At 54.8% G+C, this 24457-nt stretch overlaps 2 protein-coding genes and 1 long non-coding RNA gene across 8 annotated transcripts in view; 1 reads left to right on the plus strand and 2 right to left on the minus strand.

The window, feature by feature from the left end:
* Positions 1-3146, minus strand: part of FBXW8 (F-box and WD repeat domain containing 8) — a 55334-nt gene extending 52188 nt beyond the window's left edge. The window contains 4 exon segments of the mRNA XM_051805499.1: positions 2436-2718; positions 2720-2765; positions 2768-2917; positions 3053-3146. Coding sequence (XP_051661459.1) covers positions 2436-2718; positions 2720-2765; positions 2768-2917; positions 3053-3146 — 573 coding nt within the window.
* A 3429-nt stretch (positions 3147-6575) lies between these two features.
* LOC127478959 (uncharacterized) lies at positions 6576-18327 on the plus strand. The gene is made up of 3 exons (XR_007907426.1): positions 6576-6714; positions 14012-14480; positions 16618-18327. It is a non-coding gene; the product is annotated as an uncharacterized LOC127478959 (long non-coding RNA).
* A 17-nt stretch (positions 18328-18344) lies between these two features.
* The window catches only part of RNFT2 (ring finger protein, transmembrane 2), a 32339-nt gene continuing 26226 nt past the window's right edge, over positions 18345-24457 (minus strand). For 3 of the 6 annotated variants that reach the window (XM_051805305.1, XM_051805303.1, XM_051805304.1), the window contains 4 exons: positions 23303-23368; positions 22298-22399; positions 20940-21065; positions 18345-20816 (listed from right to left, as the gene is read on the minus strand). In XM_051805305.1, the coding sequence (XP_051661265.1) occupies positions 20700-20816; positions 20940-21065; positions 22298-22399; positions 23303-23368 (411 nt within the window). In that variant the 3' untranslated portion in view covers positions 18345-20699. The remainder of the gene's footprint in view (positions 20817-20939; positions 21066-22297; positions 22400-23302; positions 23369-24457) is intronic. The other 3 variants (XM_051805309.1, XM_051805307.1, XM_051805306.1) reach the window with 1 other exon arrangement.

Consider the following 24457-nt stretch of genomic DNA (forward strand, 5'->3'; position numbering starts at 1 on the left):
AATCTCAACCACAAATTTAGAACCAAATCCATCAATTTACACTAACAGCTAAATGCAGCACATGGATTTTTTTCCTAGATGTATTTTGTTTAACTGCATAATTATTACATATTCTTCCTGCAGTTATCACAACAAAATCTGTCTTCTCTCTCGCACTGCCTGGATATTCCAAATTTTTATACTGTGCAATAAAATAGAACCAGCCCATTCTGATCATTTCTGTGTCACCCTTTTTGCTCTCCAGTGTTCTCTCCTGTATTCTGTCCCTCCCCAGGTGCTCCTGAACACCTTATCACTCTCCATCCATCCCCAGGCACAAAACCAGCTGCTCAGTTAAAACCACTCTCCATTGTCTGCCTTCAGAAAGTCAGGAAGATCCCGAATCAGGATCCTCTCCTGCCTCTTGGCACTTCCCTGTCTCTGATACCTTTATTTGTTTTGGTAGGTCTCTTCTAGAACTACACCCTCTCCTTTAAACCTGGACCTTTTTCAGGACCAAAGTAGAAAAAAAAAAAAAAAGGCAATCCTGGGTTTATTTAAAGCAGAGTTACTCAGGGAAATCGCAGTACAATGTGGTTGTGGGGAGGTTTTTAATGCAAAAGATATTCTACAGCAAGTCGGTGTTTACACAACACAAAAACGGGTAAGGTTCCCATGAGGTCTTTTTAGCAACAAAACACTGATTTATGCAGACTGGAGCCTCACGCTAGCTCTAAAGTTACTTAAACCAGGACAATTTTCCTGCCCAAACAGCTCCCTTTCCCTTCCTTTCCCCCCGCGCGAGGATCGCTGGCTCCACTCCCCGCTGTGCCTCTGCAAGGAGATTGTTTGCCCTGCTGTGATTTAAATCCCATCCATTTCCAGAGGGGACACCAAAGGCAAAACACAAAGGGAACACGCAGACAAGGCTCCAAGCTGGCCAGATGTGAACCCACCCGGATCCAGGAGCCATCCCGGAGCTGCCCAAACAAATCAGAGGAGCCATTGGGCAAGGATTGTTAAGCTCCAGGCTTATGAGCTCAGGCACGGCACCACCATGGATATGCTGCTTCCAAATTGGAGCTGACTCACTTCCAACCAGCAGATCCTGCTCTGTCTGGACGGACAGAGGTGTCATCAGGACTGACTGACTGCAGACACAACAGGCAAGACCTCCGGTGCTCTCAAGAAAAGGTGGGGAAAATCAGAAAAAAACAGATAGATGATTTTTTTTAATCAATCTGTAATATTATTTATACCTTCCTTCCAATAAACCCAGAATTGCCTCTCTTTCTTCTACATTTGTACTGCAAAGGGTCCATTAAATGAGAAGGAATTGTAGAAGAGACCTACAAAGACACAAAGGTACCAGGGAGAGGCAAGTGCCAAGAGGCAGGAGATGATCCCGATTTGGGATCTTCCTCACTTTCTGAAGGCAAACAACTGAGACAACGACAGAGCACAAGCTCCTACTGATTCCATTCTAATGCCATCCTAAAATAAGAGGCGGATCAACGTCTTCCCACCTCCCAAAAACCCCAGCAGCTTGTCCTCAGCACAAGGAAGCAGGGATGTTAAGTCAGCACCAGCCTGTCTAAAAGTCTACTGGAATGAATCCAGAACTCAAATACAACCATCCCCTCTGAGACAGATGCGGGCTCCTGTGTGCTAATGGAGCACTAATTCTGTAAATGGATTAATTTGTGCCTTGCAGACAGAAATTTAATCTGCTCCTTTTAATTTTTTTTAAGCAAAGAGTAATTAGTCACAGGGAGGTGAGCGAGAAACAAGAAAATGGGTTTCCCCCCTAGTTTTCCTACGCTGTAAATAAAAACCTCTACGGCATTCAGAGGATTTACCAAAATAACTTTTATCTGGTTCAGAGCTGTATTTAAGACTATTTCCAAATTAACTCCTTTATTTAAAGAATTAAAGCTTGTTTTCTTATTACGCTGCCATGTCACAAGGCGGGATACCCCTAATTACTGCACGGGCACCAAACAGCCCAAGTAAGCAACTGCCTCCTTATCCGCAATTTTCCTGCACAAACAGCTCCCTTTCCCTTCTTCTAAGGTTTTTAAGAGCAAAAATAAAATACTGTTTATAGAGCCATGGAATGTGCAGAGTTGGAAGGGGATCACGGAGCCCAGCTCCCGGCCCCGCAGGGGACGAGGCGAGAATCCCACCCTGGGAGTCACGGAATACCCTGAGGTGGAAGGGACGCACAAGGACGACACGGGAAAAGCAGATTTTGGAGGGTTAAAGCTTTTTAAGTGTGATACGCTCGGAAGCTGAGCTTTTAACAAGCAGAGAGGAACCCAAAAGCCCCATCCCCTTCCCGGGCCGGGCACAGCCGAGCCGCTCTCTCCGCTCCAGGAACGGGCCCCGGCACGGCCCCTCCTGCCCCTGCCCGCCCCTGTGCCCGGGGCAGGACCGCCGGCCCCGCACGGCCCTACCAGGTCTCGGATGAGCTGCCCCAGCAGATCGTCGCCATCGCCGGCTCCGTCCCCCGCGGGCTCCCCGGCGGGGCGGGCGGGCGCGGGGCCGCGCAGGGCCGGGGCGCCGCCGGCCAGCAGCCCGCGGGCCAGCGCCAGGTACCCGGGCTCGGCCGGGGGCTCGTCCCGGGGCCGCTCCTCCCGCCGCGGCCGCTTCGCGCCCCCCGCCCGCTCCGGCCGCTCCTGAGGCCGCCTCAGCTCCGCCGGCACGGCGGCCATGGCGGCGGGGCCGGCCCGGCGAGGAAACCGCGCCCCGCGCCCGCGCGTTCCGCGCACACAACGTTCCGCCGGGGCGGGCCGGGGCCGGGAGCGCGGCCACGGTGGGGTCGCCGCCGGCATTTCGTGGTCCCCACACGAGGACCGCGATGGCGGCCTGAGGGCCCGGCCCTGGAGAGAGAGAGGCCGCGGCGAGGGCAGGGTCTGTCTGTGCCCTGTTGGGAGCCCTCAGCCATAGCTAGGGCCAGGGCAGAGTCCCGCTTGGGAACCCTCAGCCCCCTCAGCCATGGCCGGGGCGAGGGCAGGTCCCGCTGGGAGCCCTGAGTCCCCTCAGCCATGGCCGGGGCGAGGGCAGGTCTCACTGGGAGCTCTGAGTCCCTTCAGCCCCCTCAGCCATGGCTGGGGCGAGGGCAGGTCCCGCTGGGAGCCCTGAGTCCCCTCAGCCCCCTCAGCCATGGCTGGGGCGAGGGCAGGTCCCGCTGGGAGCCCTGAGTCCCCTCACAGCCGTGCCCAGCCCGTGCGGGTGGTTGCCCGTAGAAGTGGCTGCTCTGGGTGATGGATAAACCCCGCTTGGGTCATTTTTTCCGTTCTGTTCGCCAAGTCTGAACCAGAGCTGGTGGGCAAGGGTGTTCCCACCTCTAGGGTGCCCGCCACACCCGCTGGGTGTTTTGCTGCTCAAACACAGGCATTTCCTCCTGCTGCCACCACAGCCCCAGAGCTGCCCCTTTCGTGGCACTTTGGGGAGGACGCGACGTTGGCTCAGCATCTCTCCAGTGTCAACCCACCCTGGGGATCAAAGGCTGTGTTTCAAATGATGCTGAACCACAAATGTGGAGCTGCTGCTGCTTCAGCCAGTGCTGCTGCCCAGGGGAGGGAGAGGCCACGAGTGTTCATGTCTTCAGCACGACTTCTGTGGAGTCTTCAAGGAAATAAAACAGGTGAGTGACCTGTCTGTGTAAGTCAAACAGTCCTTGCTGGGCTCTGGTGAACAGGTTAAAACACAGCCCTTACTCTCAGCAGCAGCTGAGGGTACCTTCACCCTTGTGTCCACCTCCAGCTTCCTCAGTGGCTCTCCTCCTTTGAAGCTTCTTGTTATCCGTGCAGTTTATAAAACCCAGCTTAACGAACACAAACAGGTGGTTTGGATTCCAGGGAGAACCCAACCAACCTCATTTAGGGGAGAAGCTCCTGCATGTGGTAACCATGCAAAAGAGTGGTGGGTGAGGGGCCATTGGGAAGAAATTGTTCCCTGTGAGGGTAGTCAGGCCCTGGCAAAGGTTGCCCAGACAAGCTGTGGCTGTCCCATCCCTGGAAGTGTCCAAGGCCAGGTTGGAGGGGGCTTGGAGCAACCTGGGCTAGTGGAAGGTGTCCCTGCCCATGGCAGGGTGTGGGATGGGGTGAGTTTTAAGGTCCCTTCCAACCCAAACCATTCTGTGGTGCTATGACTTATTTTCCCTATAAAAGAATCCCTTGGACTCGGAGGAGGATCACCCTGGGGTGCACACACTGACCACGGGGAGCCCTGCCAGGGGAGGGATTGCAGAGCAGGAGTTGCCCCAGTATTGAGATGCAGGGCTGCTCCAAGGAGGGATGGTTGGGAAGAAAGGGAGTCCCAGGAGGGTCTCTCTAGACCCCTTTGCAATGCCAGGGTGATTTGCCAAGAGGGTGGCAGCAGCCTCCCTGCAAGGCAGGGGTAAACCAGGCCAGTTTGGGGTGATTCCTGCCCCACAGGGAGCTGCAGGGAGCCTGTGCTGCCATCCCAGGGCTGGTGTGTGGTGGGGGTCCTGCCCATGGTCCCAGCCCTTGGTGTGTGGTGGGGGTCATGCCCAGGGGTCCCAGCCCCTGGTGTGTGGTGGGGGTCATGCCCAGGGGTCCCAGCCCCTGGTGTGTGGTGGGGGTCATGCCCAGGGGTCCCAGCCCCTGGTGTGTGGTGGGGGTCATGCCCAGGGGTCCCAGCCCCTGGTGTGTGGTGGGGGTCATGCCCAGGGGTCCCAGCCCTTGGTGTGTGGTGGGGGTCATGCCCAGGGGTCCCAGCCCTGTGCACCGGCAGAGGGGAGGCTCTGCCCTGGGTCAGTGCTGGGGCTGCTCCTGCCTCGGCCGCCTGAAATGTGATCCGAATCCGTAATGCTGTGGGTGATGAAATCAGCTCCGGCTCTGTGTAATCCCCTCACTGCCCCCCTGCATCTCCTCACTGTCCCCTCCTCCAGCCCCGCTGTCTCCTGCATTCTCCTGCTGTCTCTTCATCCCATACTGTCACCTGCATCCCCACTCTCCCCTTTATCCCACACTGTCATCTGCATCCCTGTGCTGTCCCCTCTATCCCCACACTGTCCCCTCGATCCCGTACTGTCCCTCTATCCCTACACTGTCACCTGCATCCCCACCCTGTCTCCTCGATCCCACACTGTGCCTCCTTCCCCACACTGTCCCCTCTATCTTTATGCTGTCTCTCCATCCCCACAGTCCCCACACTGTCCCTTCCACCTCAAACTTCCCATCAAACTTTCACACCATTCCTGGATACCAAAACGTTCCACCACACAAGCACTGTTACCTCCACTCCCCCCATTCCCCAATGTCCCTCCATCCCCACACTGTCCCTCCACTCCCACACTCTCCCTCCATCTCCACACTGTCCCTCCATCCCCATGCTATTCCCCCATCCCTATGCTGTCCCATCAAACTCCCATGCCACCCCTGGATACCAAAATGCCCCACCACACGAACACTGTTTCTCCCATACTCTCCATGTCCCCCCATTCTCCCCATGTCCCTCTGTCCCACTCTGTCACTGCACTGTCCCCCCATCCCCATGCTGCCCTGCCCATCCCCACACTGTCCTGCCCATCCCCATGCTGTCCCCCCCATCCCCACACTGTCCCACCAGAATCCCACACCCTCCCTGGACACCAGAATGCCCCACCACACAGTCCCTGTCCCCCCATGTCCCTCCATCCCCACACTGTCCCCTCCATCCCCGCACTGTTCCCTCCATCCCCACACTGTCCCACCAGAATCCCACACCCTCTCTGGATACCAGAACGCCCCACCACACAGTCCCTGTTCCCCCATATCCCCCCATTCCCCAATGTCCCCCCCCATCCCCATGCTGTCCCCCCCATCCCCACACTGTTCCCTCATTCTCCCATGTCCCTCCATCCCCACATTGTCCCCTCTATCCCCACACTGTCCCCCCATCTCTACGCTGTCCCCCCCATCTCCATACTGTCACCCCCATCTCCATACTGTCACCCCCATCTCCACACTGTCCCCTCCATCCCCACACTGTCCCCTCCATCCCCACACTGTCCCCCTATCTCCACGCTGTCCCCTCCATCCCCACACTGTCCCCCTATCTCCACGCTGTCCCCTCCATCCCCACACTGTCCTCTCCATCTCCACACTGTCCCCTCCACCTCTGCCCTGTCCCCTCCATCCCCACACTGTCCCCCCATCCCCACACTGTTCCCTCATTCCCCCATGTCCCTCCATCCCCACACTGTCCCCCCATCCCCACCCTGTCCCACCAAGCTCCCACCCCCGCGGACACCAGACGGCCCCACCACCCGTGCCCCGCTCCCCCATCCCCGCACCGTCCCCCCCTCTCTCTGCCCGCCCGGCCCCGCCCCGCGGGGGCTGATGTAACCGCGGTCCCCCCGCCCGCGGCCGGTCCCGCCCGGCGCACACTCCGCGGGCTGTGTGCGAGCGGAGCGCACCCAGCCATGTGCCCGTGCGCGCTGCGCGGCCCCCCCGCGCCCTGCAGCCCCTGCGGGCCCGGCCGCGCCGCCCGGCCCGAGGCCGCCGCCCGCCGGGTCGCCGCCCGCCTGCGCCGCCTGGGCGATGAGCTGGAGCAGCGGCGCAAGGCGCGGGGCCGCGGGCCCTCGGCCGCCCGCCGCCTGGCCGCCGTGGCGGGGCTGCTCTGCGCGCTCACGCCCGCGGCCGCGCTGGCCTGGCTGATCCGCAGGAGGAGCCTCTAGGGAGAGCGGCGCCGCACGGAGCGGGGAGCAGGCGGGACGCGCAACAGGTGGGTCGGGGATGGCACGGGACGGGGATGGCATGGGGACGGGGCGAGGCTCCGCAAGGGGCAGGGGCTTGGTCCGGCCGCAGGGATCCGGCCCCGGGGCTCGGCTTGGCGGAGCGCGCTGTCCGCGGTACCCGCCGGGCTGCCGACGGTGGTGCGGGAGTGCAGGGAGACACGGGCAGTGCAGGCGCTGCCGACTCGCACCGACCCCGGCCCCTCTACTTCTTCTCCTTCTCCCTGGGCTGCCGGTACCGGCGCTGCGAGGTCGCGCTGACCCCGACCCCTTTCCCTCTCCCTTTACATCTCCTCTCTCTCTCTGGGCTGCCGGTACCGGCGCTGCCAGGTCGCGCTGACCCCGACCCCTTTCCCTCTTCCTCTCTCCTTCCCCCTCTCTCTCGCTTTCCTTCTCCCTCCCTGTCTCTGGACTGCCAGTACCGGCGCTACCAGGTCGCACTGACCGCGACCCCTCTCCATCTCCCTCATCTTCTCCCTCTCCTTGGGCTGGGGGTACCAGTGTTGCTAGGTCGCACTGACCTCTCTCCTCTCTCCCTTTCCTCCTTCCCTCTCTCCTCTCCATCTCCTTTTGCCTCTCCCTTTCCCTTTTCCCAGGACACCCCAAACGCCCCCTTTCCCTGTCCCCAAACTTTCACGGTTCCCCCCCGGTGCCTCCCCTCTGCCCGGGGCCGTCCTTGCCCCCGTGGGGCAGTTCCAGCTCCCTGCCGGCAGCTCAGGGAGGTCGGAGCAGGTCCCGCATCGCCCTGACTGCCGGCCCCGGGAGATGAGGGTGCCCTGCACACCCATTCCTGCCGAGCCTCCAGCCCTCTCTTGTCTGGGGAGGGGCTTTCCCTGTGTCCTGCCATTCCCTGGTGGGCTCTAGACCCACGGGTGCTGTGGGGCACCCATTGCTAAGGTGGCTGGGTACTGGGATATCCCCACAGGACCATCCAGCGGGGCAGCCTGGGACACTGGCTGGCTGTGCCTGGCTCTGTGTGTTGGATAATGCCTTACTGAGCATACATGGGGTCACCTCAGGGATTTTGGATGCTCTGAAATCCTCTGGGTTGTGAATTTGTCCCCACAGACCTGAGGAGCAGGGGCTCTTGTCTTGGCTGCTTTAAATTGCATCATAAACGTCCCCAGTGTCTGTCTGTGTTCTGGGAAGACTTAAAGTGCATGTGTAACTTTCAGCATGCACTCATATCCCACCAGCTTGGATAGGGGGGTGTGGAGGGAATGTAGGGATAGCAGAGAGTTTAAAAATAAGGTTTTCCAACAGGTCTGTGTTTGCACTTTGTGTGTGTGCACTGGTTTGGGGGGGATCATTGTTGTCATCCCTCTGAGCCACAGCTGCTGTGCCGGTCAGGAGGTCCCACTGGTCACCTTTGGAAAGGTTTTTTATGAAACAAAACCAGAACAAAACTGGGGTGGTTTTTTGATGAATCAAAGCCTCAGCTTCTATAAAATCAGGCTTTGGATAGTGCCCGAAGAGCTGTGCCCAGCAAAGCCCTCAGGGGTGGTGTCAGTGGTGTGGGGCTGTGCTCAGGAGCAGAGCGAACACACCTCTCCCTTCCCATCAGTTTGTGGCACGTTTGGTTGTAGTGTTTGGAAATAAACCCACCCATCTGGCTCGCTGGCCTCTCTGACCTTGAAAAAAAGTTGGAATCCAAGGGGGAAGTGCAGTGATCTCACTTAGTGTCTCAAGTGCTCTTTTCCTTCTCACAAGCTGGGGAATTTCCTCCCTGCCCAGGCTGGGACTTAATCCCAGGAGGAGGTGGCAGGTGAGAAGGGCTGGCAGAAGGAGCCTGTGGATCCATGCACACAGTCAGCCCAGAGTCCCTGACAATCCCATGAGGCCCAAGCTGTTTGGGTTCCTGTTTTTTTGTGAAGGTTTCCATAGCCCTGTTGAGCAGACAGTGTTCTTTCCCCTGATCTCTTCTGCTGTTGACTCTGAAGCCCTCACCTCCATTTCTGCACTTCAGGCCCACCAGTGACCAGTTGCTCATAAATGGCTTTGCTGAGGACACTGTGGAAAAGCCAGACATTATCCCAGTGCCTCCGAGGCTGCTCCGGCACGCGCCGTCCTGCTCCTGCCTCGCAGCTTCCAAGGCTGCTGCACACAGGACGTGCTGAGCTGCCTCCAAACCCCTCCAAATGCTCGGGGGCTTCGTGGCCACAAATACAAATGTGAGTCTGAGCAGAAGATCCCGGTGTGTGATGGGAAGCAGGTTGAGGAATAAAGATGTGAGGATTAACAGGCTCCTGACAGTCTCCTGACAGTCTCCTGGTTGCCCCTGTGTGCAGCCTGTCTGCTGTCACACTTCTGTAAGGCACGAGTGACCAAGCTGCAGGTGGAAATACAGCCCAACCCCAGAATGATTAACTGCATCGTCTACACCTCAGTTTCTGGGGTTATTTTTGCCATTAGGAATCTTTTCATGCTGTAATTTGCTCCCACCAGTGGAGGTTTCTGACTGCCTCAGAGCCCGAGTGATAGTGCAGAGAGCTGTTAGGCTTAGAGATGAGGTAAGACAACAGTCTTTCATTAACTGTGCAGAGTATTTCTGAACAAAGTATGTATTTTTCTGCCACCCTCAGACAACTCTGCAGTGACAATAACATTGTTCTGCAACAAGCTGGGAAGTCCAGGCTCTGAGCATGGGATTTCTTGGAATGGCTGGTAAGAAGAGAGTAACTCATACAGTTAATGAGGATGCTGCAGAGTCAGCATTTGTCTCGTGATCTGGTGGTTGCAGAAGGAATAGAGAAGTCAAAGGCCATTGTCAGCTGGGTTTACTACCAGAGTTCCCCTCCTGCTTTTCCAAGCAGTAGTAGGATTTGTGTTGGCTGCTGTGAGCGTACGAACTGTTTCTGAGGCAGGAGGTTGGTGGTTGTTCCCTCAGGTCCCTGTGGCTTCCCACAACAGCACAGCTCAGGGAATAATCCTGTGCTCCAGGGAACCTGTCCTGCTCTCACAGCCCCCGGGGGATGCCAGGGAGAGCAGGATTAGGGCCGCTGCACGTGACCAACTGGCATCTGTGGACCGAGCCTGGGGTTTGGGGCTGAATCCTTCACAACTGGCAGTTTTAGAATATATAATCTGACATCACCTTGAATCTCCAACCAGGACGTGAAGTGCAGTTGTCAGGTGCCAGTTTGGCACGCGGGGACACTTGTATTTCGCTCTGTTAGTTCAGGAGTGGCAGTGTATTAAAATCCAACCCTGCTCGTCCCTGCCAGCTCCACCAGCCTGGTTCCGTGCCCGCCGTGTTGCCAGGAGTTCCCCCCACTGTTTGCTGCGGGGTTCACGCAGAGCCACTCTGTCCAAAGTCTCAGTGCAGTTAATTATCTGTGTTAAAGCCGGGCTGGGAAGATTTCTGGAGGTGTCACACTGAGCCCTGCAGGGGCACAGAGCAGACCGAGGACCGGAGGCGGTGCAGTTCTGCGGGAGGACAAACATCCAGCGTGTGTTTCTCTCGCACAAAGAGTCAGGCACTGCTGTTTGTCCTGCTGGATAACTGAGGAAGAAGGAACTCTTCCCAGTGGCAAGAGTCCTGCTCCAAGGTGCCAACAGTCCCTGCCACCCTCACTCCAACTTTGCTCAAGGAAAACCTTCTCACGACAAACAGGCAGCAGAGTTTTCACAGACAAACAGCAGCCCAGAAAAGGCTCATTCCACAGGTGGACTTCCTTTGTGGAGAGATTGGAGCCCCGATGTATTTCTTTACTGCCTGGGTCCCCTGCTCTTCCTGTGCAAAGATCTCCCGAGCAGTTCTCCTCTTCCTCCCTCTCTTGAACCCCCTCCTAATTGTTTTTCGGTGTTCCAAGTGCCCGTTCCGTCTCCCGCGGAGCTGCTAATGAAGTGTGAGTGTTCGCGGAGAGCGGCTGCTTGGGAATTTGCCGGGGCTCCTGCCCAGCCCTTGTTTTCTCATTAACCTGCTGCTGGGTGAGCAGAGGGAGCGAGGGCTCCTCGTCCCGTCCCTGCCTCCGGCTCGCCCGCAGCACCGCGAGCCCTCCAATCCATTTTCCCCTTTAAACGTATCAATAACTGTTATTTTGTTTATTAGGGGTGGGACGCGTGCCAAGGGAGCGGCCCGTGTAATCCGTTTAAATCGAGCGGTTCCACGCTGACACAGTAGCCGGGAGCACAACTCCTTTTCCCGAGCTGCTCCAGGGGCTGTGAGCTCAGACTCTCCTACGGCTTAAACGCGGCTTTGCCTCCTCTCCCTGAAGAAAGATTAGTCAAAGAAGTGCTGAGATGGGACCCCCCACCCCGTCCCACTCCGCATACCCCGAGAAGAGCAGCCTGACTTCTCTTTTTGCGAACAGCAGTTTAGCGAGTCGTGGGATGGAACGGTGGGATTTAAGGCTGGAGAATTCCGAGTAATTGAGTAACTGTCTGTTAAAGCAGCGGGATGTGGCGGGCTTGCCTGAGGTGCTTTTGGTTTGTCCTCTCACAACCTTATTGCTTAATAGGTGCAGTGGCTGAGAGCAGCTTTCTGAGAGGTCTCCCTAAATGTCCAGGCAGAAAGAAATACTTCACCAAAGGGAATGTTGGTTCCCATGAAAAAAATTCAGAGGAAGTTATTTTTTTCTTATCACTTCAGTCCATGTTTTCAACAGACAGTGCAGTTTTCACATAGGAACTCAGCTGTAATTCCTGTTATTTTATAAGTAAATGAAAAGTGTTGATATTTGTGGACAGTCCCCCCCTGCAAAGTTTCAACATTTTAAAGAATGACACATAAAGTAATGAATTTTTCAGCAGCTCTACAGAAGGGACGTGCTGGCTCCCTTTCCAGCTTACTATCCACCCTGGAATTACAAATGGGATGTAGTTTGGCTTTCCCCAGCCTGTTTCAGACCCAAAGCACCGAGTTTTGCTCTGTCTGCTGAGTGCCTATTGTGGGAAATTTGGAGTAACTCCACTGAAGTCAATTGGGTTGCCCTGGATTTACGGTGCTGTAAATGAGATCAGAATTTGGCTCCAAGTATATTCCATTAATGAGTCAGATACTGGCAGTGCAGCCAATATGCACCCAGAAATGGCTTTAACACAGCCCAGGATATTCAAAATTGGTTTATTGAGAGATGGGCTGAAGGCCAGGATTCTGGGGTCCTCTTTTATTCTTTCCATGAAAATTCACCTTCGTGCAAAGGCCGGGCACGGGGGGCTGATGCAAAACTTTAAAGAGCCATTTAAGCTCTTAGAAAGGGGCTTGTGAGGTGCATAAACATTGTGCTGAGCTCTCTGCCTGCCCCGGGGCAGATTTATCGCCGGGAGTTCAAGATGTTCTCGGATTTATCAACTTTTACAGGTTTTTATGGATTTTCTGTGCGTTAAGTGACACGGGGAGGCAGCTGGTGAAATACGGTGACACCACGGATGATCTGTGGCCGGCCACGGGTGGCACAGCAGGACAAGGGTTCATGGATGGCAATTGGAAGTGCTGCTACGGGAGAAATAATAAATCAGGGGTAGATGGTTTTGCTTCAGAGGAAACCCTTCAATCAACTCCTGAACTCTTTATGGCAGTGGGACTGGAGTGAATCCCTCCCCTCAGGGGGCAGGAACGGCAGCGGGGGCTCCTCCTCCCAGCTCGGGTCGTGCCCTGCTCTCCCACCCCGAGGGGGGGGGGAATTTTGGCTTCTTGTGTGCAGAGTGCAGGTGCCCAAATCCCCTCCTGGGGGAGTTTGGCAGGCCTGGAGAGATCCGTGGTGCTGAGTGTGTGTCCGGAGCGTGTGGCTGTGCCGGTGGAGGTGAGATCCCCGCAGCAGGAAGGGCTGTGTCCCGGGAATGCAGGCAGGGACACATTTCAGCCTCTGGGCTGGTTCTGACAGCTCTTTGCCAGCTCTCTGCCCAGCTGGATGGGTTTGTGTAGCCGGGGTTAGCGTGGCTGTGCTTTCTCACACAGCAAACACCTTTCCTTTCCTTTTTACCTTCTGCCAAAAAAGCCAAGCAGCCCTGCAGAAACACTCTCAGTAGTTCTGGAGATGTGGGAACCCGTGAGCATGGAGGTGCAGCAGCCCTGGGACTGTGCCTGACTGGTGTATCCTTGATAACAGTGAGCCCCTGGAATTGTGCTCCGTGCCTGGATGATTGACTCCAGTGTGAGTCCTTTGAGCTGTTCCCACTGGGGCTGCAGATCCCTAAAAACCAGAAAGCAGGGCTGGAAACTGAGTGAGGGAGAGCTTGGGAATGCCCCATCCTGTGTGCACAGCTGGCAGTAACTGGGGTAGAGCAGGTAGGGTTCAATCTTTGTGGCAGAACCAGAGACATTCCAGGTTGCTGGAACGGGCACTGCACAGGCTCCCCAGGGAATGGTCACGGCCCATGGGCTGGCAGAGCTCAGGGAGGGTTTGGTTAGGGTGGGATTGTTGGGGTGTCTGTGCAGGGACAGGATTTGGACTGGATGACCCTTGGGAGTCCCTTCTGACTCAGGATATTCTGGATTCTGCTCAGAGGCCGTGGCAGCAGCACGATTTGCCTCCTTTGCTGGGGGCTCAGCTCAGCCCAGTCGCCGTATCCCGGTAACCTTCACACTGGCACGACCAGGGAGGGAAGTGATTCCGGAGTTAAGGCCGCAGGATCTGCCCCAGAGCTGTTTGCCGGCCCTAATTACACTCTGACTCCAGAGCTGCTGCGGTTGCACGGGCACTGCCTGCCCCTCCTCCCTCCCAGCCGGGTGAAGTCACCTCATCCCGGGGAGGTTTCTCTCAGATCGCTCATTGTCACAGTCTGTGAACGACGGGACCTTCCCCAGCCAGGGATAAACGCTGGGAAATGGGGATTTCAGAGCAGATGCCCCTTGGGCTGCTCTCCTGCTAATTTGCACTTAGATGGGTGCTTTTCTCTGAGCACTTTATTAATTAAGGCTCCCAGCCCACCTATGAGGCAAATAAGTTATTAGTGCCCTCATTTTGCAGCAGAACTGAAGCAGTGGTTTGCCCCAGGCCACCAATCTAATCAGTGGCAGATCCAGGAATGAGTGAGTTCTCCCAGTCTCCTGTGATACTCCAAGCACCCCCTTTCCTACCTGTGACAAAACGAATGGCTTCCCAAGGAGCTAACATCTGTGTTAACGGGATGGAAATGAGGATGGAGCACCCAGAAGAAGGAGCCTGGTGAAGTGAGAGCTCACCAGAAACCCTGCACAGGGCTGAGGGTGCTGAGCCACAAACCTTCCCTATAAACTCCTGTCTGCAACTTTAGGGGAGGCTTCAAGCATAAATTAAAAAGAAGCTTTTATTGTACCCAGTGCATCGACATAATTAACACCCAGTTCTTTTTTTGCTTTCTTAGGCTGGAGCAAACCCTGTGCCCTTGGAGAAAATTGTTTCCCCTTTTCCTCCAGGGAAAATCCAGAGCCCGAGCAGCAGCTGTGAAAGGGGTGGAGAGATAAAGAAAGAAGTTGGGGAGATGCTGGAAGTGCTTTGGGCGACGTGAAAAGAAGGATTTTGCGCGGAAAGGAGCTGTTCAAGGGCCCAGCAGCAAAACCAGAGACACGCAAAAAAAAAAAAAAATGCTTATATATAGAAGAATGTAAACCCTCCTGTAAGCAGAGTTGCCCGTGCATGCCTCGTGGTGAGAACGTAAGCGACATTCCCTGTAGTGCCGGCGGTGCGATCCCGGGCCGGGGGCTCTCCCCGCTGGAACACCGGCCCTGCTCCTGGGGCAGGAGGAGCGCTGCCCTGTCCCTGCCGAGCTAACGACCCCTTGGAATGCCGGGCTGGCGGCGGGGAGTGTGTAAATATTGACGCTCCGGCACCAGGTGGGATCGGCTTTTTTTTTTGTTTTGTTTTTTTTTTTTACTCTGACTTGAGTTTCTCTGGTGCTACGTTTTAAATATTTGGCCGGGGCTAAACTGCCTCTCTCTCTCTCTGTGGTGCTACGGTTTCCCCCCTCGAGAGGATGTTCAGAAGCGAGGAAAGATCTATTTTGGTTATTGATATTTATACACAAGATAGCAAAAAAAAAAAAAAAAAAGAAATAATAAGACTTGTCGAGAAGGTGCTATTTTTTTTCTTTCTTTCAACCTCTGCAGAAACTTAAACCAGATAGTCTACCCCCAGAACTTTATAAAACTCTTTTTTTTTTTTCTTTGGAGCAGTTGTTTTTTTTTTTCTTCTGACAGTTTGCAGCATTCACTGAGGTGGAAAGGACACACCAGCTCTTTCCACATCAAGGTCTGCTGGTGCAGCATTTCCTGCAGCTCCAGAGCTGGGAATTCTCCTGGATGGTGGTTTAAGCAGTCCCAAATCCTGTGACCCAGGGGAGAGAACTCTAATCACTAGAGCAGGGGATAACAGGAGAACTTGGCCTTAGAAATCAAAGGGCTTTTTTTCAGTCTGGTACTGAGCACTTTTTTCACTGCAGCCAAAACTACCTGTCAGATTTTGGGTCCCTTATCACCAGATCCTACTCACAGGAATGACTGGGCATAGGTTTTTTTAGGAACATTTTTTCCAAGCTTCTGATATTTCCACCAGAAAATTCACCCTCCCGTGGCAGGGGGGGGCCATTTTCAAAGAATGTTAGAACCTGATTTCCAAAGGAAGTTTGGCTCCTTGTCCTTTAAAAACACTTCCCACCCCTCTCCCAGCCCAGGAAGAAGCTGAGTGTTCATCCAGCATTTTCACTGCTGCAGGAGAAAGGTTTCCAAGGAACCTGAAAGCCGAATTCTCCCCTTATCAAAGATTCCCTGCCGAGTTTGAGCCCAGTACTGATCAATCCATACATTGATCAGCCAGTTCCTGGGTGTTATTGATCCCCAGACAGCCCCAGGGCTGTGCTGGCAGGGCAGGTGGTTCCCAGTGAGGAGCTCTGGGTGCTGGGAGGGATCTGGAGCTCCGTGGTTGTCTGTCTGTAGCCTTTGGGTGGTCTCAGGACCCCGGGAAACCTTTTCCTGCTGTTTTTGGCCTGATGCTCAGTAATCCTCAGCATCCTGAACCCCCTCCCAGCTCAGTCTCCTGCTGAAATAAGTACAAATTCTTCTGGCAAGAGGAGGAGCCTCAGGTGATTCCAGCAGTGATTCCAGCAGTGATTCCAGCAGTGCTGCCAGTGCTGGACTGGGCAGTGTCTTAAAACCAGGAGTTTCTGCAAGTCACTCAGAGGTGGAACTGTGTGTGTGTGGAATCACACAGTGCCATCAGAGCAGGAATCACTGCTGGGGGAAGGCTGGATGTGGCACCTGCAGGTCTGTCCTCCTTCCCCAGCCCGTGGGGTGTCCCCAGGCAATCCTGGGACAGCTCCCTCCGAGGGCACAGGTTCCTCACCTCTATCAGCTCTGAATGTAACTAACTCCTCCCTGGAATATGCATTATCCCATTTTCCCTGTGCAGTGCCCCTGGTTCTCCTGCCCCTGCAGCCTCCAGGCTGCTCCTGGTGTCCTTCCCACAGAGGCAATTCCCCTGGAACAGCTCAGCCATGGAAAAGGGGAGGAAGTTCTGTCCTTGCACTCGAGGCCCCACCTCGGGAGAGCCCCTGAAATCAGGGATGAGCCTCAGGGCAGAGCTTGGCTGTTCTCCCTCTGTCCCAACCCTCTGTCAGATTCCCAAACCTCAGAACTCCCAGGGGATTGGTCTCCTGGCTGCTTCCAAACACTCAGCAAAAAAGTTAAAGCCACGTGGTGCTGCCGTGGAACAGCCAAACCTGGGGTGCTTCCCAGCTGGAATCCAGAGCAGCTCCAGTGCCCCAAATCCTGATTTGCTTCACTTTTGTAGTTCCAAACTGGATGTTTAGCATGAACTGAGGGTTAATTTTGGAGTTTTATAGCCAGAATTCCCTGTACAGAACTGGAATTCCTTACTAGAGGGCACGGATTTGTCGAAGCCTTACATTTTCTGGTGTAATTGCTATTGTTGAATTGCCGCCGTTTTTTGACGAGGGGGTGTTTTTATCGTTTTTAGAAGATCTGCTCTCCCCCTGGGTGATGTTTGTACTGGCAAGGGAAGCATGCTGTGAACTCCCTGCGAATTCCCTGTGAATTCCCCGTGAATTCCCTGCCCTGCCGCAGCCGGGCAGCGTCTGTACCCTCCTCGTGGCCAGGAAACCAGCACAGTTCCTCTCTCCCCCCCGTTTGTTTTCTCACAGCCCCGGGTTTCGATCAGCTGGGAAGACCAGGGAGCGCTTTCCAAAGGGAAAACAAAAGGCTGCGGCTCGGGTTTCAGCGGGAGCGGGGCGGGCTGAGATCACTGTCTGCGCTCCCGTGGCTGCGGGGAAAGCCTGGATGAATTTTTAAAGCAGCTCTCGGCCAAGGCAGCTCCCAGCACAGGCTGGAATTCTGTATTCCAAGGGGGGAAAGCAGCCCAGCGTGGGCTGCTGGTCATCTCCTGTCGTGCTGCTGAGATTTGGCCGGGTCAGTGCCGGGCTGCCCCGCTGACACCCAGCCCGGGGTTTGGCACATCCATCCCACAGCCCGCCCTCTGCTCCCAGAATTATTTTTAGGGGTAAAAACATCAGGAATGGGACCGGGCCTCCTGTCAGACACCTCTGTGTGCCCAGGAGAGGCGTCACCAACACAAACACGCAGCAAATCACCCAAATCGGGGAGCTGTGAGTGATGGGGGAGGACAAACCCATCCCACTGCTGCTGCAGAGCACCGGGCAGGGATCGCCCTCATCCAGCCCAGCCCGACACTGAAGAATTCCCTGCAGTCACCAACACTTCTTGAATCGATTCCATCCGGGTTGTGAGTTTGTTCTGTCTCTGTGTCACACTAAAATCACGTTTCTGTATCACAGTAAAATTACAGGGGTCTTAAACCCCCGGCAGAGGCAGAGACTGTTCCTGCTGATCAACCCCAGTGCAGACAGAACTGGTTCAACTGCTGCAGTCTCTGTGTCCACAGAGCCTGGAATGAGGCAATTCCCTGCTGGAAAACTGCACTGCCACGTGCAAAATGGCCCACAGTGAGGACACAAAGGTTACATCCACCTTAATATTGAATTTTCCTAGAAATGGTTTTAAAACATCTGTCCAGGATCTCGACAGGAGCCCAACATGTGAATAACAAACTACCTGTGGCTCCACATTAAATCCTGGACACACATTTTCTGCCCAGGTCCAAACTTTTGGCTGTTTCCCACCCCCCAGCAGGTGAACAGCATCTGCACAACATTCCTCAGAGCCACTTCTCTCCCAGCAAATGGGATTTGCAGTCCAGGCCTCGGACTCAGCCCCATTTCCATGTCCCCTTGGGCTGGGGGTGAGCTGGACTTGCCCATCCCACCCCAGGAGGGGACACTGGCCATGCCAGCTCAAAATCCAGGAGATGGGGCAGTGTGAATGCCATGGGAATTGGGCTTCCTGAGGAAGTGGAGGGGAGGGATCCTCATGTGCTGCCCCCTCACATTCCAAAGGCCACCTTTGTTCCCAGACAGAGCCCTGTTCCCAGCACAGGACAATCCCAGTGCCTTGGATCACACTCCACCTGCAGCACAAGGATCTCACATCCCAGCACTTCCAAGCACAGCTCTGCCCTCCCCAGGAGTGGGAAAAGCTGCTGTTCCAGGATGGCCAGTCCCCACCTCCAGGAAAAAAAAATTAAACTACAAACCACAAAACAAGTGGATCTTTTTTTTCCTGACAATATTTATTTGAACACAGGAGGGAATTCTGATGTGACTGATCCAACCTCACTGGGCAGGAAAACCCGAGGGCTCGAGTTCCCTGAGGGGTTTAATATTTACACAAAGTGACTTTGCAGCTTGATAAATATTCACTGAAAGCTTCTGGGTGTTAAATGGCCTTTATTAATTACACTCATTATTGGTTACACCCTTGATTAGTTACACCCTGGATTAGTTACACCCTGGATTAGTTACACCATCACTTCCAAGTGGCTCCTCAGCAGAGCAAACCCAGCTCAGGGGGTTTTAATTCCATGGGTATTTCCAGCATCACCTTTCCAGTCAATTCAAACACCAGCTCACCACAAAACCCTTCCCATCAACGATCCTTAGGACACTGCAGAACTTCCCAGTCTCTCTCCCAGGTCCATTGCTAAGGGAATGACAGGGATGACAGGCAGGGGGGTGTAACTCCAGCAGAGTCACTGTGCAGGTTTCCACCTCCCCAAGGCAGGAGCAGAGCCCCTGGAGGCTCCTGGTCCTGCTTGGAAGGGGCTTCTTCTCTCTTTTGTAAAAGGAATTTCGTATGCTGAGACTCTTTGTACATATTTATAAGGACTTTATTAAAAAAAAAAAGAGAGAAAAATAACTGTTCAATGGCAAAAAAAAAAAAAGGCTCTGGGTTTTTATTTCCTCTCTCTGAGTGATTTCCTCCCACAGCCCTCCCTGTTTTCCTGTGGAAATCAGGATTCCCATCACTGGAGCTGAAGTTTCCCCCTGGACGTTTTCTGGTGTCGTGTTCTAGGAGAGGGTAGAATTGTCTTCCCCTCTCAAAAAGACTTTAAGAATTCAAACAATATTCCCAGACTTTCCCTTTGATTTCCTGCCTAATCACTGACTAATTCTGGAGCAGTTTATCCCACCCTTTCTGCAGTGCTGGGCTCCCACTGACCTTCTCCTACACTTGCCCAAACGCATTTTCCAGGAGCATTTAGGATAAAAAAAGAAACAGAAGTGGCTTTTCAAACACTTGGAAAGCAGAAGCACCACCCCTTTGGTTCCCTGAAAACTGGCACTCCTTTCAGGAGCTGCCTGCCGAGGGAATCCCTCCTTTGCCCTCTTCCCAGTGGATACAGCAGGCTATCACCCATTCCTGTGCCCACTGCCAGCCTTGCTTCCTGCCTTCCCCCATCCCAGAGGGGCCATTCCCATTGCAGAGAGCAACCAGATTCCTTGGGCTAATTCCCTGCTTTCACAGGATCCTTGTAATGGGAATCAAATCACTTTGTCTTGGAAAGCAAAGCTTTCCCTTCTCTGCTTCCCTACAGCTCTCAAGCCAGATTTGGACTCTTCCCTGCTCAGGCTCTGCCTCTCACCCCCATCCCTCCTCCTGCCACATCCCAAAGAAATGTGGAGTTTAATCCTGTTGCCCCCAGCTCCTGGTGGCTGGAATTCTCCCCCTGGGGATTCCAGTGAGGGCAGACCCAGCTCATCTCCCCCAGGGGATGGGCTCTGGGGTGACTGTCACTCAGGGGTGACTGTCACTCAGCTGGGACCATCCCCTCAGACCATTCCCATGGCAATGAGCTGGGAAAACACCAGAGTTCCTAGGGAGGCACTTCCTGGCTGTGCAGCAGGAGCAGAGGTGCCCTGGGGACAGGGAAAGCTCCAGAACAAACAGCAGCTCCCTGCTGCTGCAGCACCTCAGCCACAGGAAGGGGTTCATTCCCTGCCAATGCAGGGATCCCTCCAGGAGCTCCAGTTCTCCTGGTTTGGGACCCAGGCAGGTCCTGGATGCGAGTGGGGCTGGCCTGGAGTGGCTGCACCCAGGAGCAGGTGCAGAGACCCCTCAGTTTGTGGGATGCTCTTGGTTAGGAGCTGGATTTTTCACCCAGACAAATCCAACTCAACTCCCATTATTCTGTCACTTCAATCTCCCTCTGCCTCCCGCTGTTCTCCTCATGTACTGGGAAATCACAAAGCCTCACCATGAAAATTAAAAAGGGAAAACATTCCCAACAGAAATAAATGTAACTCCCAGCTTCACTTGCCTGGTCTTTCCTGACTTTTTAATGATTTTATGACACTTGCAGCCACAGTTGTGCCATTGGTGGAACCAACTGCACACATGTGGCTGCTGGGAAATGCCATCTCTCCAGCCCCAGGTGACCTTTTGGACATGAAGTTCTGAAGCCCTGCTTGGGAAGAGTTCCCAGAGGTTCTGTAACAGCCACTGTGTCATCCTACAAAGCTATGGATCCAGGGAATCTGGGGCCATATAACGTGAGACACCTCAGCAGAGGCCCGAGCCGGGCACAGCTTTGCTGCAGCACATCAGGTCATAGCCATGAAATCCACTTGTCCACGTGGGATTTATCCACACTAAAAGGACAGGGAAGCAGGAAACATCCCAGGCAGTTCATAACCACGTCAGCTCCAGGAAAATCCCTGGCTGTAGCTCAGCCAAGGCACAAACCACATCTCCTTGCCTCTGAGGACAGAGTTCCCGGGCCGGCGACGACTGTTCCGTTGGCTCCTGGAGGGACCGAGCTGGGAGGAAGACTGACAACAAACACACAGGGCAGCTAAACAGGGGGGGCACGGGGTGATTTTCCAGGTTTTTCCTCTCCCCTGCCTGAGGGGCCCTGTGTCAGTAGACCTGGAAGTGGGCAGAGGTGGTGCCATCCTTCCAGCAGCGCAGGGTCTCCACGGTGACCGAGCGGCACAGGGGACACGTCTTCTCCCTGTCGAACCACAGGCACAGGCACTCCTCGCAGAACACGTGCTGGGGGGACAAGGGGCAGTGTCACCAGGCAGCAGGGCCCTCCCTGGGAGCAGGGAGGGATCCACAACAGCAATGCTCACATGGAAAAATAAATCCCAGTGTTACCAGCACAACAGTGTGTTTGCCAAAGCCAAGGATTTATTAGTTCTTAATGTGGCACTAGAGAGAAACATTAAAAAGGTCTAACGGAGTAGGGAGAGGTTTTCTCTGCCATGTTTCCATCCTGAGTTATTTAAGTCTTCACTTTTACCCACTTTTTACCCCCCTACACACTCCTTGCATTTGCTTTATTCTGCTCCCAATGCCCAGTGTCCCCTTTCCATAAATGCCAGTTTTCACTCCATCTCTCCCCTCATTTCTGCACTGGCCCCTCCCTGGGTTCTCCCTCCATCCTGCCTTGGGCACCAGGATCAGGAGGGGTGGATCCCCAGCTCACAGCACCCAGTCCCACACTGGAAGAGCAGGAATAGGGCAGGGAGGGAGTATGAGGAGAAGCTGAGAGCTCAGCTCATGTGGAGTCAGCAGAAATGTCACTCCCCAAACCTCAGCTCTGACACAAAGGCAGCTCCTCTGGGGCTCCCAGCTCAGGAACATCTGCACAGATGTTCACAGCAATGCTGAGAGGCACCTTTGATGCACAGGAGACCCACTTGCTTTAATTTGATAACCCTGTTGTCTAATGGGATAAAAGCTCTCCAAAAGCTCTCCATGAAGCTCTCCAAAAACAGGCTCCTGAGCTTTATTTTGATACCACAAGAGAGCTCATATCCCACCAGCTCCCTTCCCTGTGCCTGGGGTTTTCCTGCTCACACCCCCACAGCAGCCAGGGCCCCTCCAGGACTCACAATTCCAACCCCAGCAGGCAAAGCCTGAAGAGAAAACCTTGGGGCAGCACCTCCAGCCTTGCCATGGGCTCCTCTGGTCCATTAACAGCCCCCAGGGCAGTGTGGTGTGTTCCAAGGGCTTCCCCCAGCCCAGGCCAGGACTGCAGCATTCCTCAACTGCCATCCCTGCCCTACAAGGCTATTTCCCCCCCAAAAAGTGCTGGTCAGCCCCCAAAGGGTGGCTCAGCTGCCAAGAACCACCGGTGACCCAGGCCAGGGCAATAAACACCCACCAGGACCCAGCCCAAGCCCCAGTAAATGGTTTCAGAGCCCCCCAGGGCGACTGTGCCTCTCTCCCCAGCTGCAGGACACCCACAGGAATGCCAGCAGGAAAGCCTGGGCTCTTACCTGGCACAGGAGGATCAGGGGCTCCCTGAACTCTGCCTGGCAGATGGCACAGATGTCTCCTGCCTCGCTGCACTGCTGGCTGGTGGCACGGACCCCGTAGGTCTGTGGGGGACAGGGGGGAGAAATCCCAATGAGCGAGGGTTTGGAGGCTCAGGGAGTGTGAAAACACGGCTGTTCCCAGCCCACCAGGCCTGGGAAGGACACTGGGTTGTGTCCCTGGTGGGGAAGGGAGGTGTGGGCAGCAGCACAGGGATTGTGCAGCTCTGTGCTCTCTGCTGGGTTGGCCCCTCGAGCTGATCCCACCCTTTGGTGCCTCCACTTGTGCAGCAACAATAATGACACTTAATGAGCTCAGCACCACCTGCAGAGGTGTTTGGATAGTGGGAGGGATTATTATTGGCAAGTTAGACCATAGGAGAGGGAAAAGCAGCAGCAGCAGCACCCAGGGGCTGCCCACTTTTCTTTTTAGATATATGGAGGGTAAATGTTTCTCCCACATTTTGACAGGATTGGGGGAAATAGAAACATGCTGAGGAAAAAATGAGCAGCCCAAGCCCACAGAACAGGCCAGGTGAGCTGTAACAAACTGCAGTGGTGGTGTGGCCCTTCTTAAAATACAAGTCCCAGCACGTCAGTGCAGCAGATCCAAACACCAGTGCCTGGGATAATTCCTGATCTCTGGGAATGTCACTGCACAAAAGGCACGACAGGGTTCTGGTTAAAGCCCTTCTCACACTCTGCACTGCAAGGTTTTGTCAGGTCCTTGCAGGTTTGGCCTCAGTGGATTAATCCATATTACACAGAGCTCCCAGTCAGACAAAGCAGGAAGAGCCTCTCCCAGAGCTGGGACAGGGCAGGGGTCAGGAAAGGTTCCCAACATCCCTGACAGGAGGGAACAGCTTGTCCAGCCATGGCAGAGCACGTGGTTGTGTTCTGTTCAGCTCCATCAACCCACAGGAACAAGGCTTCACCTCTGAAATGGCTCTTTGATGTCTCATTCCTTACCTGGGGGGTGCAGAGGACCTTCAGTGCCTTCCTGACACTTCCCACACGGCCACAGATGTCAAAGGACTGCAATAAAAAGGTCCCATTTCAGGTAATTTTCACAAACTCTGTGTGTGTGTGTGTGTTTACAGTCCAGAACCTCAGGAAATGGTGTCTCCAAAAGGATACTCAGAGGGGAAAAAAAAGTCACAATGGTGCCAAAAAACCGATTTCATGGTGATCATGAAATGTGTAATAAATGTGAAGTGACAGTGGGGAAGAGCAGCCAAAAAACCTCTGGTAACACAGACTGCAAAGGAGGGGCTGCAGAGGACAAGGAGAGGGGCAGAGGTTGGGGGGGACAATTGTCTGGAAGGGATAAAATGGACCCATTCCCACCCTGGGATGAGATGAGAGGGAAGGGAAGGGGAGGAGAAAGGAGAGGGAAAGGAGAAGGAGAAGGAGAGGGAGAGGAGGGAAGAGGAAGGAGAAAGGGAAAGGAAAGGGAAGGAGAAAGGGAATGAAGAGAAAGGAGGAAGGGAAAGGGAAGGGGAGGGGAGGGGAGGGAAGAGGAGGGAAGGTTTGGGAAGGTTTGGGAAGGGAAGGTTTGGGAAGGGAAGGGAAAGGAGAAAGGGAGGGGAGGGAAGGGAAAGGAGAAAGGGAGGGGAGGGAAGGGAAAGGAAAGAGAATGGAAAGGGAAAGGAGGGGAGGGGTCCTGCTGCAGAGAGGAATTGAGCCCAGTGCAGAGAAGAACAGAGCAGGAGCAGGACTGGGGCTGAGCTTCCTCATTCCCCCAAAGAAGGAGAAGCTTCCTGTGCCAGGCAGGGACAGAGGCTGCAGCTCTTGGGTGCTGTGCAGACACCCAAAGGGGGCCAAAAGCAGGGGGGCACCAGGGGGGCCTGTCCTGCCCCTCCCTCTGCTGCCCAGCTCAGGGTGTCACTGCGTGTGCTCAGAGTTCTGGGCTCCCCCTCACACCCGGACAGCAGCTCTGGGCAGGGCACAAATGAGTCCTGAGAAGAGACTAAAGGACACAACCATTTCCAGCCTGGCTGAGCAGCGTGAAACTGGGGTGAAGAGCTGGTAAAACTGCCTACAGGTATCAAGGGGCTGGGCAAGACAGGAGACACTGAGCAGTCTTGGAGTGAGGGCCATTAAAATAAGGGAGAAGAGCTTGAA

This window comes from Manacus candei, unplaced genomic scaffold (genome assembly GCF_025592945.1).
Source record: "Manacus candei isolate 608988 ecotype Guabito, Panama unplaced genomic scaffold, ASM2559294v1 h1tg000064l, whole genome shotgun sequence".
NCBI lineage: Eukaryota > Metazoa > Chordata > Aves > Passeriformes > Pipridae > Manacus > Manacus candei.